The 15,138-nt window shown below is 40.9% G+C and overlaps 1 protein-coding gene across 1 annotated transcript in view; it reads right to left on the bottom strand.

The window, feature by feature from the left end:
• SLIT3 (slit guidance ligand 3) overlaps positions 1-15,138 on the bottom strand; it is an 892,819-nt gene that overhangs the window by 360,267 nt on the left and 517,414 nt on the right. Inside the window, exon 5 of the mRNA XM_069199342.1 lies at positions 6,801-6,872. Coding sequence (XP_069055443.1) covers positions 6,801-6,872 — 72 coding nt within the window. The remainder of the gene's footprint in view (positions 1-6,800; positions 6,873-15,138) is intronic.

Raw genomic sequence — 15,138 nt, 5'->3', positions numbered from 1 at the left:
GCCACTTCCCAGCGGTCTGCTGGCTTTAAGGAGAAATGCTTTCCACCATAGTAACCCTAAGGGTCATCCCTTGGTGTGGTGTCATGTAGGCATTGCAAATAAACCCATGAAGTACACAAGTCTGCAATTCCCCAGCTCCCCACTAAGGAGATAGAACCTGCAATACTCTGACTGATAGGATAGTTAAACTGCAAAGAAGCACCTGAACTGGGTAACAGTTGGCCAGCTTCCACCTACCTTGGAGACAAAATATAAACTGGTGAGCTAGAGCAGCATTTTGAGGACTTATGTTGAATCAGACTGGTGTGGACTTAATGGTGATAGTGATTTCAGAATGTGCAGGTGAGCTGTATGCGTTTCCTCAATGCCAGGACGAATTCAGATGCAATGTTGGAGCTCTGGTGACTTGTCTTGATGCTGACCTTGAATGCATGGAAACCCAAAAGCAAGCCAAAAGAGTTCAGAAACACTGGTTTATTGATACAGGGTGCCAAGAGGTGATCTTTATTCATCACAAGTGGGTGCAGAATAGTTGGCCAAAATGAACTTGTTAGTGCAGGTAGAGTGGTAAATCTACCCGATGAGCACAAGTCCTCCCTGTGCACACATTGTCTTGTTTCTTCTTGTGGGAGCTCCCCTACCTTTCCATTCCCCAGCAGCCACTAGCTTTCATCGGGCGAGGCTCTAAGCATGGGCGCTAGCTGACTGGGTGCCTGCAGAAGTGTAGGCCAGAGCAGAAGTACACTACACCTAACTGGCTGTGCAGAGATGGGGCTGCTGGCTTGCTTGCTAGCCAGATCCAAGGTGTTGTACATGATCCATGTGTGTGCCCTTTGCCTTGGTGGGCTCACAAATCAAATTTCACCTCAGGGCCAGCATCCTGTCCATCTACTTTCAATATCGAACCTTGCTTCCCTTATCCTGCATATGGAGTCTATAGGTCAACCGGACCTTCTGTATCAAAAGATATCTAAAATTTAAGGCACTGTGAAAAATTGGAAAAAGCAGGTTTAACAGGTCAATAAATCTTAAGCCCAAGCACAGAGAATCTTGATATTAATGTGCGAGTGTCTTGTAGATGATTCCACAGATTGCACTGATTGTAGTTTGTTTTCTTTTAATTTTCTAGTCATCACAACCTGCTAGTGATTTGGAAGTGTACAGAGTTACACCGTAAGCATGGCAATAATCAGTCCTCATCTACACCATTTTGGACAAATACAGTCATTGCGATCATCATAGTGATCATGAGAAGTGTTATTGACATTTTGTTTGATTTTCTTGTATAAGCCTTGTATTGAAGCAGTAAGTAGATTGTCCTTAGTAGTGTTTGGTAAAACAAAGCAAAAAACAAACAAAAGAAAACACAGAGTGAGAAGAAGGGTATACATTACCACATTCCAAGACAATACATATATTACACAGCAGTTCTTAGACTGACTATAAAGTGCTTGGCAAAAGAAATGGCAGCCGTAGGGAACAGAATGAATGTCGAACTTTGAGTTTGAGAAGTCATTTTGCCAAAGGTATTTACAGTCATAAGCAGAAAGTCTGCAAATGACAAAGAAATGCTGAAAAAAATAATTTTAGTGGGATGAAATCACTTTCAGAAAAAAAAAAAAAAAAATACAATCCAGAATTGCTTTCTCATAATTGTATAATTAATTTGTTTTCCTACAAAAGCTTAGACAAGGAGCACTTCACTCTCAGGAAAAACAGAATACAATCTTGCAAGTCTATTGTCCTTTGCTTATTGTGTAGGTTTGAGTCATGCTTACATTACTCTTCAGTAGAAGGTATATGTTCTTTTCGGACCTACTTTCTGCCTCAATTGTGCACAAATAGGCTGACTCTGCGTATAACTGAGACTAAAAGTGTGCTAAGTTCAATAAATGTACTGAAAAGATTGGAGATATATACATGGATTTTTGTGAAGTGATGAAATTGTGTCCTTTACTAATGCAGTATTTAATTAACCAAGTCTTACATTCTCTTCAGATTCGTCAATACGAAAAGCATTGGCGTTTCCAAGTCTCCAAGGGTAGTTCAGTGGCAGAAATTCAATGTGATGCTGGAAGAAAATACTCCAAGGTAAAAGAAAATAATAAGAGCCGATGTATCACCCTATTTTACTCTGTCCAAAGATTCAAATGTTTTTCTTGCCTTTTCGCGAAAGTTAAGCGTGATCTGCGGCAATGACCCTCTCTGTCAATGCCCCCACTACAGCTCAATGAATTAAACAGGAAGTAGCAATGACGCGATGCGGAGAGAAGTAATTCTGTCAGCGTTACATCAAGAGATAAGGGAAGGATAACTGAGATCAAAACTGTGCCTTACATTGATTTAATGTAAATTACGTGCACAGCAGCCTGTTCTTCAAAGTGAAAAAAAATAAATGTCATATTGTGAGCGGATTAGGGTGCGAGATATGCAAACAATTACAAATAAACGTGCTTTCGTTTTCTTGGATGCAGATAAAATGTAATCACATATATAAATAACTCTATGGCAAGGCCCACTGCCTCGTTTTTACAACCCCTTGAAAGCCTAAATATATAATTTCTTCATAAATGAGACATTATGAGACAAGTGATCAACTATTGCAGGATATCCAGATTGCCACTGCCTATTAAATTAGTTTAAGGCCCTCATTTAAGCTTTGGCAGGCAGGGTGCCAAGTTACTATGGCAACGGAGGCACCACCTCCAAAGTTAGAGCTCACAGCTGAGCAGGTGGGCAATATTCAACGAGAGTCAGGGTCAGCTTGGGACAGAAAATAGTCCCGGACACCAAAGTAAAAGTGGCCCAAATCAGATAGCTAAAAAAGTGGCCCAAAGTTTTCAAACTGTGGCGATTATAAACGTGTAGAGGCACGCCGTGTAGCTGTTTTGCAACGATGGGGATTGCATCCATTTGTGCTTGCGGCAGGCAACGTTTGTGCCAATATCAAGTAAATCAACAGTAAAAACCAGCCCACCAGGTCATAAAATAGGCCCACAAGTAGCCAAAGAAACTGACCTCTCCGACCAGCCTTCAAGCACTTCCAGGATGTCCTACAGGCCAGTCCAGTCCTGCCCAGAGTGCTTCCGCCACATGAAGCAGTAATTTGAGTAAAACTGCTTAATTTGTCCTGGCCGGCCATGCCGTGTCTGCAGGGTGAAATGGCGGCATTTTTTGTTATATAAAAACAAACCCCAAGAGCAAGTCGTTGTTACAAGAAAACGAAATATCAATGTCCCTGATGCGCTATGAGTTTTCTCCCATCCTGTCAAAGGCATCGATTTTTATTTCTTACAGTGAACAACAGTTCCATCATAGCGATCCTGGGCAAATGAAAATGGTGTCGAACTCCCTGCTCTAAGTAATGTGGGCTGTATGATGTCATTGGAAGGTGATACTCCTGGTGGCTGTTGTGCCGGCAGCATGTACTTGGTGGCTAAGTCAGCTCCGGCTCTCTTTCAGAAGTTCATGAACAGCCCACCTTTAAATAAGAAATAAGGCGGGCGACAAGAGGTTCGTGTCAGGGACAATTTAAGGCATAGGCAAAATGCACAATTGTCTAGCTCCCCATGGACCCTCTGCCCCATGGAAAAGTGAGCTTTTTCTATAGCTCACTTCTGTGTGGTTTTGTATTTCAAGCTTCAACATACAAGTCAATATTGTTAGGCAACAGAGGGCCTGAATTAGCACACGTATCCCAAAACTTTCTTAATAGGACACTGGATGGAAAATGTGCCAATTTTGGAGATTGTCCCAATACAGCTCTCTTCTAAATAACAGTCTAAGTGCTTTTACTTCTAGTGAGTTATGCTTTGCATGAGTATCTTGTTTCACTTCTTCATGTTGGAACACATCTGAACAAAACTGGTGGGCCTCTGTGCTGAGGGCCGAAAGAAGAATATAGAAGGTGAGCCAAAGCTACTGCATAACGAAGCCTGCCTTACAAAGTCAACGCCACTAACAGTGATTTGTTTTTGTGAAGGGTTTGGTGTGAGACGCGTCTTGAAGAAGAAGACCAAAATAAACAAATCCTATTGTGCAGTACAATAAAATCCACTGTGTCAGAGCTTATGCCAAACTGAGTTAGAGATCATGCTCATCTTTTCCAAAGAATAATTGAAACTATGGAAAACGTGCTAACTTGTTCTAGTTATTAAGACAAAGAATACTTTCAGCTCTGCCACATAACATAGTCCACTGTGACAGAAATTATGTTGCACTATGTCAGAGGACATGCACAACTGGTCTAGGGAGTATACCACACTGTGCGACAGATCACGATCAACTGTGCCCCGTAATGTGTCTCACAGTGCAGGGGAATATAGCACAATATGCCACAAAAAGGTCCCAAATGTTCAGAGGCAATGGCACTCTAAGCCATCGAGTATGACTAACTGTGAGAAAACATGTCCAACTTTCCCAGGAGAAACTCCCAACAATGACACAACTCAATGGCATCAGAAAGGAGGACACCTTTACTTTGAAATATGCCAAGCTGCTCCACAGTGTATGCACTGCTGTGCACTCTGTGATAGAGAATACGGCTAACTGCACCAAAACATACCTCTAACTTCAGCAAAGACATTGGCATTACAAAACTTGAGGGGACTCTTCTGTAAAGTACATGGAGGAGCCCCCGGCCCACCATGGTACAGCTCCCAGATCCAGTTAGTGTATTGTGCTGAGGGGGCCTCATGCAGCTCCGGCCCCCCCCTCGCACCACAGGGGCTGTGGGGGCTAATGTTACGCCACCAACCAAAGGATATTCAACAGTGAATCTGCACAGAAGAACTGACGGGTATAAATAATAATCTACTCTGAACAATAAGCAGATATAAATATCAGTACTGGCAAAGGGAGCCTTCTGCATGTGCCGAGTGTAACCCCATCGGGTGCAGGGCTGCTCTTGAGGACATTGCAGTCCTAGGAAGGAGAGCTGCTGATTTCAGGTATTGCAACCCTGGCAAAGAGGGGCTGCTGCTTGCAGGTATTGCAATCCCGGCAAGGGGTGGGGGGGCTGCCTCTTCCAGATATTGCAATCCTAGCAAAGGGGGGGGTCTGCAAATGACGCTGACTGTTGCTTGCAGGTATTGAAATCCCAGCAAGGGTGGGGAGGGAGGGTGGCGGCTACTGCTTTCAGGTATTGCAATCCTAGCAAGGGGAGAGGCTTTTGCTTCCAGGTATTGGAAACCAGACAAGGGGTGGGAGCTGCTGCTTCCAGGTATTGCAATCCCTTCAAGGGGCGGCTGCTGCTTGCAGGTATTGCAATCAAGGCAAGGGGTGGCTACTGCTGGCAGGTATTGAAAACCCAGCAAGGGGGAAGGCTGTTGCTCGCACTTATTGCAATCCCGTCAAGGAGGGGAGAGGCAGGGTGGGAGCTGCTGCTTCCAGTTATTGCAATCCCTGCAAGGAGGGCTGCTACTTGCAGATATTGCAATCCCTGCAATGGGTGGCTGCTGCTTGCAGGTATTGCAAATCGGCAAGGGGGAGGCTGTTCCTTGCAGGTATTGCAATCCCGGCAAGGAGGGAGGTGGCTTAGTAGGAGCTGCTACTTCCAGTTATTGCAATCCCTGCAAGGGGGGCTGCTACTTGCAGGCATTGTAATCCGTGCAAGGGGGGCTGTTACTTTCAGGTATTGTAATCCCTGCAAGGGGTGGCTGCTGCTTGTAGGTATTGCAATCCTGGCAAGGGATGAGGCTGTTGCTTGAGGCAAGGCATGCAAAGCCTCCGTGACAGCTTAGTTTTCATGATTATAAGCCACCATGCATTGCTCTCCAGATTTTACAAGGGATAATTATCAATATAGTTTGATATGTTATCCCGAATCACCATACCTTATTGTATATTATAATATCTGGATTTATTTAATTCATTGCTGGCATTGCTGCGGGCAATCCTCTCTGGGCAGTGTTTGTGTATCATTTCAAACATCACTACGTTCGCACCAAGACACACGTACTACATAAACTCAGAGTCCCTGTGTTTGAAGACAGAGAAAGGTAGACAAGGAGAAAGGAAGTGGAAAGCACTGCTTTTTAGGACTTCCGGTCTAGCTTGCATTTCCTTATTTTAGTTCGACATAAATACATCCTTCACATTGTAAAAAATGTTTTTCGTGCATAGGACAATCTTACCACATCATAGAAGACATTCTAAAGGGGTTGTCTCTTTGTGGCTATGATGGGAGTATCACTAAACTAGAAACCTCCACTGAAACCCACAGGGTTATTGCTGGGAGGTTCAATATTTCTGTAATTGCTGGTTCCTTTTCATACTTGATCATTAGCGTACATATTTAATTTATGTCAGTATTTTATATCGCACCAACATGCTAGTTCGCGACTTTTCTGGCAAACTATGCATACACTTCAATAAAGTGCTGATGGGTTTGTGTGGGTGACTCTTTTCTTACATGTTAGGCTTGTAAGGTCTGGGTAGTGTTTGGGTTTTAACAAAGTGCTTGCCACTGAGAGACAGAAGCAACTAATCCTTTCACACAGGCTAAATTCAGAGAAACCATGTCCAAGATGGAATAAACGGAAAGCGAAGGAGGCTTTCAATAATCCATGTTTGCTTGCACCCTTTTATTTCCTGTTAGTTGTGCAGACACCAAGAACAAGCATTACCTTACCTATAAATCAATAGCTACATTTGATTACAGGGTAGCACCTATAAAATCCATCAACTAACAGTTTATGTAAGCGCTTATAATCAAGTTGTAATCTGCACATTGAATGCTGTAATTCATCAAACACATTATGAGGTTTGAACTCATTATTTCTATTGAAGGTTCCACTTACAGATTCTTCACATCCGTGATTCCCCGGAAGGCCTTCCTCGGCAGTCCTTGAATCTGGTTTTCACTGAGATCTCTAATGAGGAATGGGAAAATTCTACATTAGCAACAAAAACTGCATCACTGTACATTATCGTAACTCAAATACTGTATATGTCCGACAATTATCAGAGTGATATCACAGTGATACTATTCCAATTATTTGGTTTTAGCCAACTGACATATTTGTTCATTATTGCTACAAATAAATTGTGCTGCATCAAAAACAAAAGCACTGCCCTCAGATTTAAGAAGGTCCACACCCTCACGTCACTCTCTAGTGAAGCACAGACTTCACAGCAAAACAATGTGATATAAAAACGTCTATACAATGTGCAAGGTTTTGACATGCTAACGCCACACTGTCTCAGAGTGATCCCCTGCAGCCCTCAAAGTGGGCACATTCCACCCCTCTTTACAAAAAAACATGAACTCAATAAATGTCACCTTAAAGTTCATAAGTTCTCTCGCCATCCTCTTCCTTCCTATCAATCTAGTTTCCACTTCTGGTGTGAGACAGAGAGGGCCATCATTCCAATATTGGATGTTGACCTCCATGTGTTGGTAAAGAATGAGCTCCCAGTCACCTCACTCGTTTTAATCTTTTAGTGGTTTTCGAAACCAAGGATCACTAGAAGTTTGAATCCATTGTGCCATCCCACATTGGAATGTCAAGTGAGATCCTGGACTGGCTTCACACATTCCTTGCTAGGCATACCAAGCATGCTTGGATGTTTAGCTCCAGGTCTGACATGATCTCATGCCCTTTGGTGTTATTCTAGTGTCAATACTTGCACCAACCTCACTTAGCATCTCTGTGTGACCAGTATTAGACCGACTGAAGGGAACAAATGTCTTGGAGGGCACCAAGCTTTGTCTTCACCATCTGGCTCACTGCCTGGATGCTGTCCAGGGTTGAGTGTCGAGCCACTTTATTAAATGTTATCCTAGCAAGATTAAGTTTCTCCTACTTTTTCTTAAGTGCTTCTTAAGTTGGTTATTATCCATTCAATTTATCTACAAGGAACTCATCTGCAGTCTGCCATGTTTAACTCAGTGGAATTCACATTTGACTCTGTAAACAACAGATCACATATTGTTAACCTGGTGCTGACCTAGTCTTTCTTTTCACAACTTCACAGAGGCATGTAGCCTTTCCTTCCAGATATTCATGCCATAATAGAAGTGTTTTTCATCCTTCAGTTATGTTATGTGCATGTGTAAAGCACACTGTTGCCTGCAAGGTTGTCCTGGATTTGAACTGTTAGTCGTCTCTCGAATGGACAGTGGAGACACACCATCCTCAGGCCTTTTATCTTCCTCTCTATGTCCTCTAAATACTGACCTTCACACTTTCCCCCACTGATTGACTGGTCCAGCAACTTTACCCACATGGCCCCTGTTCATTTCATTTGCACTGGTTACCCCTTATAGTTGGTATATCTTTTAAAATCTATTGCTTGCCTTCAAGGTACCTGTGGTTCTCCCTACTTACTGATAAGACATCTGACTGCTTCGTGAAGCTGAATTGTTCCTGCAATTCCTTACACCGCTCTGCTTGTTTTTGTTTGTGGAAAATCGTGGCTAATTTTATGTTGGCGTAACTGTTTACAGCGCTCTGTTGCCCTCGAGGGATAGGATCACTTTTTATAAGCTGTAAAGTTAAAAATAACTAAACAGCCTTCACAACAGGCAGTACTAATAGTAGCGATGGTGCAATTGCATTTGACACTTTGCCTTCATCTGCGCAAGAGTCGCCAGGGGAATGTGTCTGATGAACATATCTAATGGATGGAGCACAGCAATGACGTTCAATCACTGAGCATCAAACACTCTGACAGGGTCATTCAAACCACCATTATATGGATTGTTCTGTGTTTCTTTGTACTAGTATAGAGAAACCTCGATCACCCATACTTTGTTCAGTAAATCAATTATCAGTCCATGTACAATGTGCCGCAGGGTCAAAGTACTGAGTCTAGTCATTGAATTACACAATATTGTCCATAGTTTCATTTTGGCTCTGTGCCCTTTTGTTCGTGCTGCTGCAGGAGTCCTATTTTTTTTAAATAAATAAATCACCTTCACTCTTGGGTGGCACTGCTTCTTGGATGCACAGCAAACATAAGTATAAAACAGGAAGGGGCATATTTACAAGCCCCTTGCGCCTCCTTGCGCCACCTAGCATAATTTTTTTTACACTAAGGAGGCGTGAAGGAGGCCCCCATTGTGCACCATATTTACAAATTGACGCACTGGATGCATTGTACCACTTTGTAACCCCTTGTGCCACATTATAGCTGCGCCAGGTATAATGTATGCAAGGGGAGCGTTCTCATGCGGGGAGGCCTAAAAAAATGGCACAGTGAAATTTACAAGATTTCACTGCACCATTTTTTCTGTCATTTTTAATGCCTGCTCAGGGCAGGCGTTAAAGTGACCGCACCATAATTTATGGTGCTAATCCAGCAAAGTGCCACAATAGCGTCATAAATTATTACGCAAATGTGCCAACATGCTCTATGGTGTGTTGTACATTAAATACAGCTCTACCATGGTGACGTTAGGGGATGCAGGACGATGCAAGAAAAGCGGTGCATCCGAGCTGATGTGCCACTTTCTTGTAAATATGCCCCGAAAAGTCCAGCAATGCTACATTTAGAATGAAGTAGTTCTGTTAGCATCTGCTTTAGAGAAGATGAATGTATGTAATTTGTATCTGCACGCAAACTAGACAGAGAACTACGTCCCATCTTCAAGGATTTATTTATACTTTTGGATAAGAAGCTTGTTCACTGACAAATAAAGCCAAGTAACAACGCCCAGAGCTGACCTTTCTTTTTTTTTTCTTTTTTTTAGGATTCAGTTCCAGTATGAGCCATAGCCAAAGTAACCCTACTTTGTCCTCATCTATTTGTGCGTCTTCAGGATAGGCATCAGAGTTTTTCTTTCTTTTTTTTTTGCTCAAAAGCAAAGCTAACTGTGATATTCCGGGTCACTCTGTGTCACAAGGGCATAGTTCTTTTTTCCATCAAACAGAGGCGCATGCCCTTGTCATTTGCCTAATTGCATTGATGCCAATCCAGTCGGCTGGCCTACTCAGAATGCAATGCTCCTGCCAGACACAATGGGTCACTCCGATCTCTAAACAGCAGCATGCTGGGCACAGAGAACTCTTGTTTCTATTCAGGGAAATCCAAAGAACATTGTGTGTTCTTCTGCTAAGTCAAATGGGGGCACATAGTAAATCCTGTGTGAGGCTCTCCCTTGGCTGTTGATGTCCACACAGAAGCTGCCTGACTGAAAGACAACCTTTGGCCTCCGTGCTAAATTGCGCCGTCTGTTAGGCGGGCAGCTGTCCAGAAGACATAACCCAAATGGTATTGGAAAAACCAGTTAAGGCAATTTGCAACTCAATGAGACTCGTTTATTAAATTAATTATCAATTGTTTACAGACCCACGCATACTACTTCACACGCATGAGAAAATATTTGGCAACATCATCTGTAAAACGGAAGATCACTGAATTATTTATTTCGCAAATGAAAAGAAAGAGGCATGTAGGCACAAACATTTAGCAAAATATCCCGTCTTTGGAGTGCTGCTCTGTATAGAGCTGTGGTAGAATACTAGCGCCGATTGTTTAATTGCACCGAAGAAGGTGACTTCTTAGGACTACCCTATGGCAATCAAGCGTGTTTATCCGGAATTCTCTTTAAATTCATTATAAACGTTGCTCATCGATAATTCTGCCAAAAAAAAAAATGCTAGTTGAAAATCTGAAAAAACATACATCAATAACTTTAATGTCAATTTCCTAATTATGATTTTTGAGTTTGGCATCCTGGAAAATGTTTGTGCCCAATCATGTCTGAAGTTGTACTGTTTCAAGACATCCTAGTGTTAAAAAGCTCTGAAGATTCAGCAGATTTCATTAAAAATGATAATCATAACCAACTATTAATTTTGTTTCGCATGGCAGAACGATAAAGTAATATTGGTAATACTTTCAGTCCCCTTCTAGTGTAAATCAAAATACAATGTTGTACTCCGAAGAAACAAACCTTCATGTAAACCTTTCTTGTAATAAAAGTTGTACCTCTTTTATTCTGTGCATTCTAGCTATGTTTCAAGACTTGTCTAGAGTTCCCGGTGTACTCTCATCGTACTACAGGCCACTAGAAAAGAGCCAGGCAAGGTAGTTTTTTATTCTATATTTTTATTACGGAAGTTCCTCATTAGTAGGCGGTATTTGGGTATCATCTACACCCGTAGTGCCTTCCCGAAATAGTTGTTGCTTTGTGAACAGTGTGTTTACTTGCTTTTGCATGAACTGGAAACATGTTTTATTACTCAAGCATAATATTTATTTCTACATAAATGGAGGCACATCATTTTGTTTTCTGTACAGACACAAGCACACCACTAGTCCATACAGAGTAATAAACACCGTTCAGGCAGAATTGTCACCTTTTTAGTGTCTGCATAGACCAAATGGCATATGAAATGTAGTCACCTAAATTTGCAAAATACCACGAGCTGTGCAAACCCATAATTAAGATAGTGACACTACTATGAAATCCGATAAAGACACTTGCAATATTGTAGTGACCTTCTGTATATAGAAAATAGCAAAGGCTGCCTCCTGTACATAGATAACTTTAATACAAGTTTAGATGTACTAGATCAGACCAACATACTGAAAACACTAGCATAAATTATGCAGTATTATGAAAGAATCATGGGGGGACTCCACAGGGATCACCGCATGCACAATCATTTCAATATATTAACATGGTCCCACTTTCAGTCATTCTGATTGTAAAATGGATATGCAATACACATTCTACTTAATATTTGCCAAAGAAGGCACATTTGTTTTGCCATCAGCGTTTTCTCTCACATTTAAGATAGTATCTGAAGCATTCCAGCTGAGAAAATCAAGCATAAAAAAAAAAAAACACAGTGTGTAGAAGGTACTCATTTTTTCGTTAGACAGTGGAGGGGATAGCTTAAAATAGGTTGGCTAACTGAATATTTCCGGACTGAGATGAAATGCTGAAGTATGACCATTGTTTCTGTAGTATGATGAGAAACAGTAAAACGTTGCCCTTGTTGACATGTATGAAAAAAGGCAAGTCTTGTTGTGATGACCATTGGCAAAGTCAAACTCGAATTTGAAAATAAGCCCCATCTAGAGCCAAACATGAAGCACTGCATCATGTAATATGTTTCCAAAGAAAAAAGTCAGAATACACCCAAACGTTAAGGGAGTTCAAGTAGAAACAAAGTTTATAACTAGCATCACCATATTGACATGTTTATAAATGGTATAACATATTGTGCAGTAATGTGTGTTTCTTTATGTATGTTTTATTTTATATAATTTATACATTCTGTACTAATTGAAGTTTTTGTCTGCAGTGCATTGGCACAGCCACAAAGTCCAATGAGCTCTGTATATTACATTGAATGAGCTAATAACATAGTGCGGGTGGCAGACGAAGCATATCATTGATGATAAAATTATACTGTGATTTTGTTAGATGATAGGTGGATGGTAGTTGATATTCAACCAAAAATGTGAGATTTAACATCTGGAATAACTTTATCTCCCTCTATAGAGGCCAAATTAATGTTGAACTAGATATTAAGAAAACAAAAGAAATATCAGTCTCAAGTAGACTTAATGAAAGATGTGCTTAGTTTTTTACACGTTCTGTTTCTTGCACTTTCTCTTGTAAAATCTTCTCCCTTTACATATAATTAGGATCCCTTATGTGACTCTTTTAGAAGGAGATGACCGGGTGCTGGATTACAACATAAAATACCTATTTTCTACTATTTCTATCTTTGGTATTAATTAGTACCAATGTGATATTTAAGACCGTCTTAACTTTTTGCAACTGGTGCTCTATTTTGCTACATTTTATTTTTGCCCTATTAATGCTGCTTTTCAATCAGCAAAAATCAATGTTTTGCCTAAAACAGACAGTATTCCATAATAAAGATATAATGCTGCAGACCAGCATGGAGGATCTCAAAATAAGTTATTGAAAAATATCGTACCTTTCCCCAGTATGCAAGATGGTAATTGCATGCCCATATAAATTAGTACAGACCAAAAATAGCATCGCTTCAGGCAGTCTAGGTAATGTGGTTTCACTGATCTTACTCATTTAACAGTTTCCAGTTGATGTACAAGCATATTTACCATGCATTTTGCTAAACCCTTTGCACTCCTTACCATATAATTCTCTCCACTTTATTGTAACACCTCTAAACAAGCATTGCCAAAGCCAATGGGCCTCGTACGTTGGGTCTACTGCCTTTATCAGTGTCTTTTGGGAATGCTGTGCTGTCCAAAAACAAGCAAACCAAGAAAGCGTGATGCTGCAGTGGTCACATCATTTTGTAAGTGTGCGCATGTGTCATTACACCTGTGCTGTTAAGTAGGCTCAACCTAAAAGGTACTAACCAGACAGCCCAACATTTTTTATTGCCTATTTTTAGACTGGCTTAGTCGTTCACTAATGGTGTCACTGAACTGTGCAGAAAGAAAAGGAATAAATAAAAGTTGCAGTACATGCTTCACGTTTCAAGCGCACTATACTGACTTCCCTCTGAGTGCTTTGGTGCACTTGAAAGGTATGGTTTTCAATGCAGTGGAGGAAGAATTCTACCTATGACTGTGTAAACAATATCATTTAGTCAAGCCAGGTGACCCCAGACCATTGCACATTCTCTGCTTTATGTGTATCGGCCTATCATAAATAGACTGCCATTGCACCACATATTACATTATAGTATGCCCCAAACACAATGCACATGTGCACAAGTGCTACCTCGGAGTCTTCCCATGTACCCAGCCTAACTCACATGGTATGTCCAAGTGCCACAAACTACCCCAAAAACCATGTCACATGTTTACAATTTCTTCTCAGTGTACCCATCTGCTATTCCCTACAACTTTGTATAGACAAATGCCACTAGCCGTGGCACAGTCATTGTGCCACATCCTAATTCAGTGTGCCCATATGTTTACATCTACACAGTGCATCATTGTGCGCTGTGACTTAATCTTTGGCAGTATTTTAAATTGTTTTTGAACTGCTTGCAAATGTGACTTTTATCTTTTTTATCATCAAACACTACACAAGTTGGGTACATTTGGTCACAGTAAATAGGAAATGCAAAGTATAACTCTAAAGAAACATGGAGACACACAACAGTGCAGACAAGATGCAGAAATCGAATTACAAATCAACAATGCCAGAAGACTAAGAAAGGAGAAAACCCAACCAGTAACCAAGCAGATGCAAAGAAGAGAAACGCAAAAGAAAGAAAAATAAAGAAGACAAATGAAAAGGAGCAGTGCAAAGGATAAAGACAGTGACAGTTACACCATATACCTTGTCTTGTAGCTGACAGAGTCAATCAGGAAAATTTGAGATTTTGTCCATGTAAATAAGATTTACTAACATGGAAATACTTCCACTAAGGTGAAATTCTTTTATGAGTAAATCTACTATTAAGCATTATACTGTTGGCAATGTAGGGTGGATCAACTTGTAAACGCATGAAAATTAGTACACGTATAGTTATTTCCAAATATTGTGCAGGAAGTTTCCCATCTGGAAAGATTTTGGAGCTTTGTTCATGAAAAAGGCTTGAGTAAATACGCTTTCAGAGTGTGACTAGGACTAGAACATGTTAAGAATTGATGGAAGTTAGATGAAAGAGTTTACTCATGGACAAATATTTGCCACTAGGTCCGCAATCACTTTAGTGTTGAAAACATCACAAAAGGCAGGCAGGCAGGGCTGATACTTTTCCATTTTACTTCTGCTTAACATACAAACTGTAATGGACTTATTATTTTAGATATTAACGATAAACTAATTACAAAAAAATAACAAGCGTTTGCAATGCAACGGGTCTTGCATTTGCTCGAGTTAGAGCTATTAGCATTGGAAACTCCTAACCGGACTTTTCTTGCCACATAAGTTGAAAAAAAAAAAAAAACTGCGTGATTGCACTGAAATTGAAAACCAAAAAACTGAGCGCGATCGCGCTATGTAAAACCCAGCGCGATCGTGCTGCATGGAAAATAAAAAGATTAAGTAGTCCTGAAACCAGGCTAAAAACATGGAGCCTCGTATGTTTTCAGTAGTTGGCCGGTGCGCTTGAGGAGGACTAAACACCTAAAAAGGCATGACGAATGCATGCCTTCCACTAATGAAATCAAGCTGATTTTAAAAGGCAAGCCCACCGGTGTGGTTAAAAGCCCAAAGAGATTACA

The sequence above is a fragment of the Pleurodeles waltl genome, chromosome 7 (genome assembly GCF_031143425.1).
Source record: "Pleurodeles waltl isolate 20211129_DDA chromosome 7, aPleWal1.hap1.20221129, whole genome shotgun sequence".
NCBI classification, from domain to species: Eukaryota; Metazoa; Chordata; class Amphibia; order Caudata; family Salamandridae; genus Pleurodeles; species Pleurodeles waltl.
This window is presented reverse-complemented; position numbering and strand designations above follow the sequence as displayed.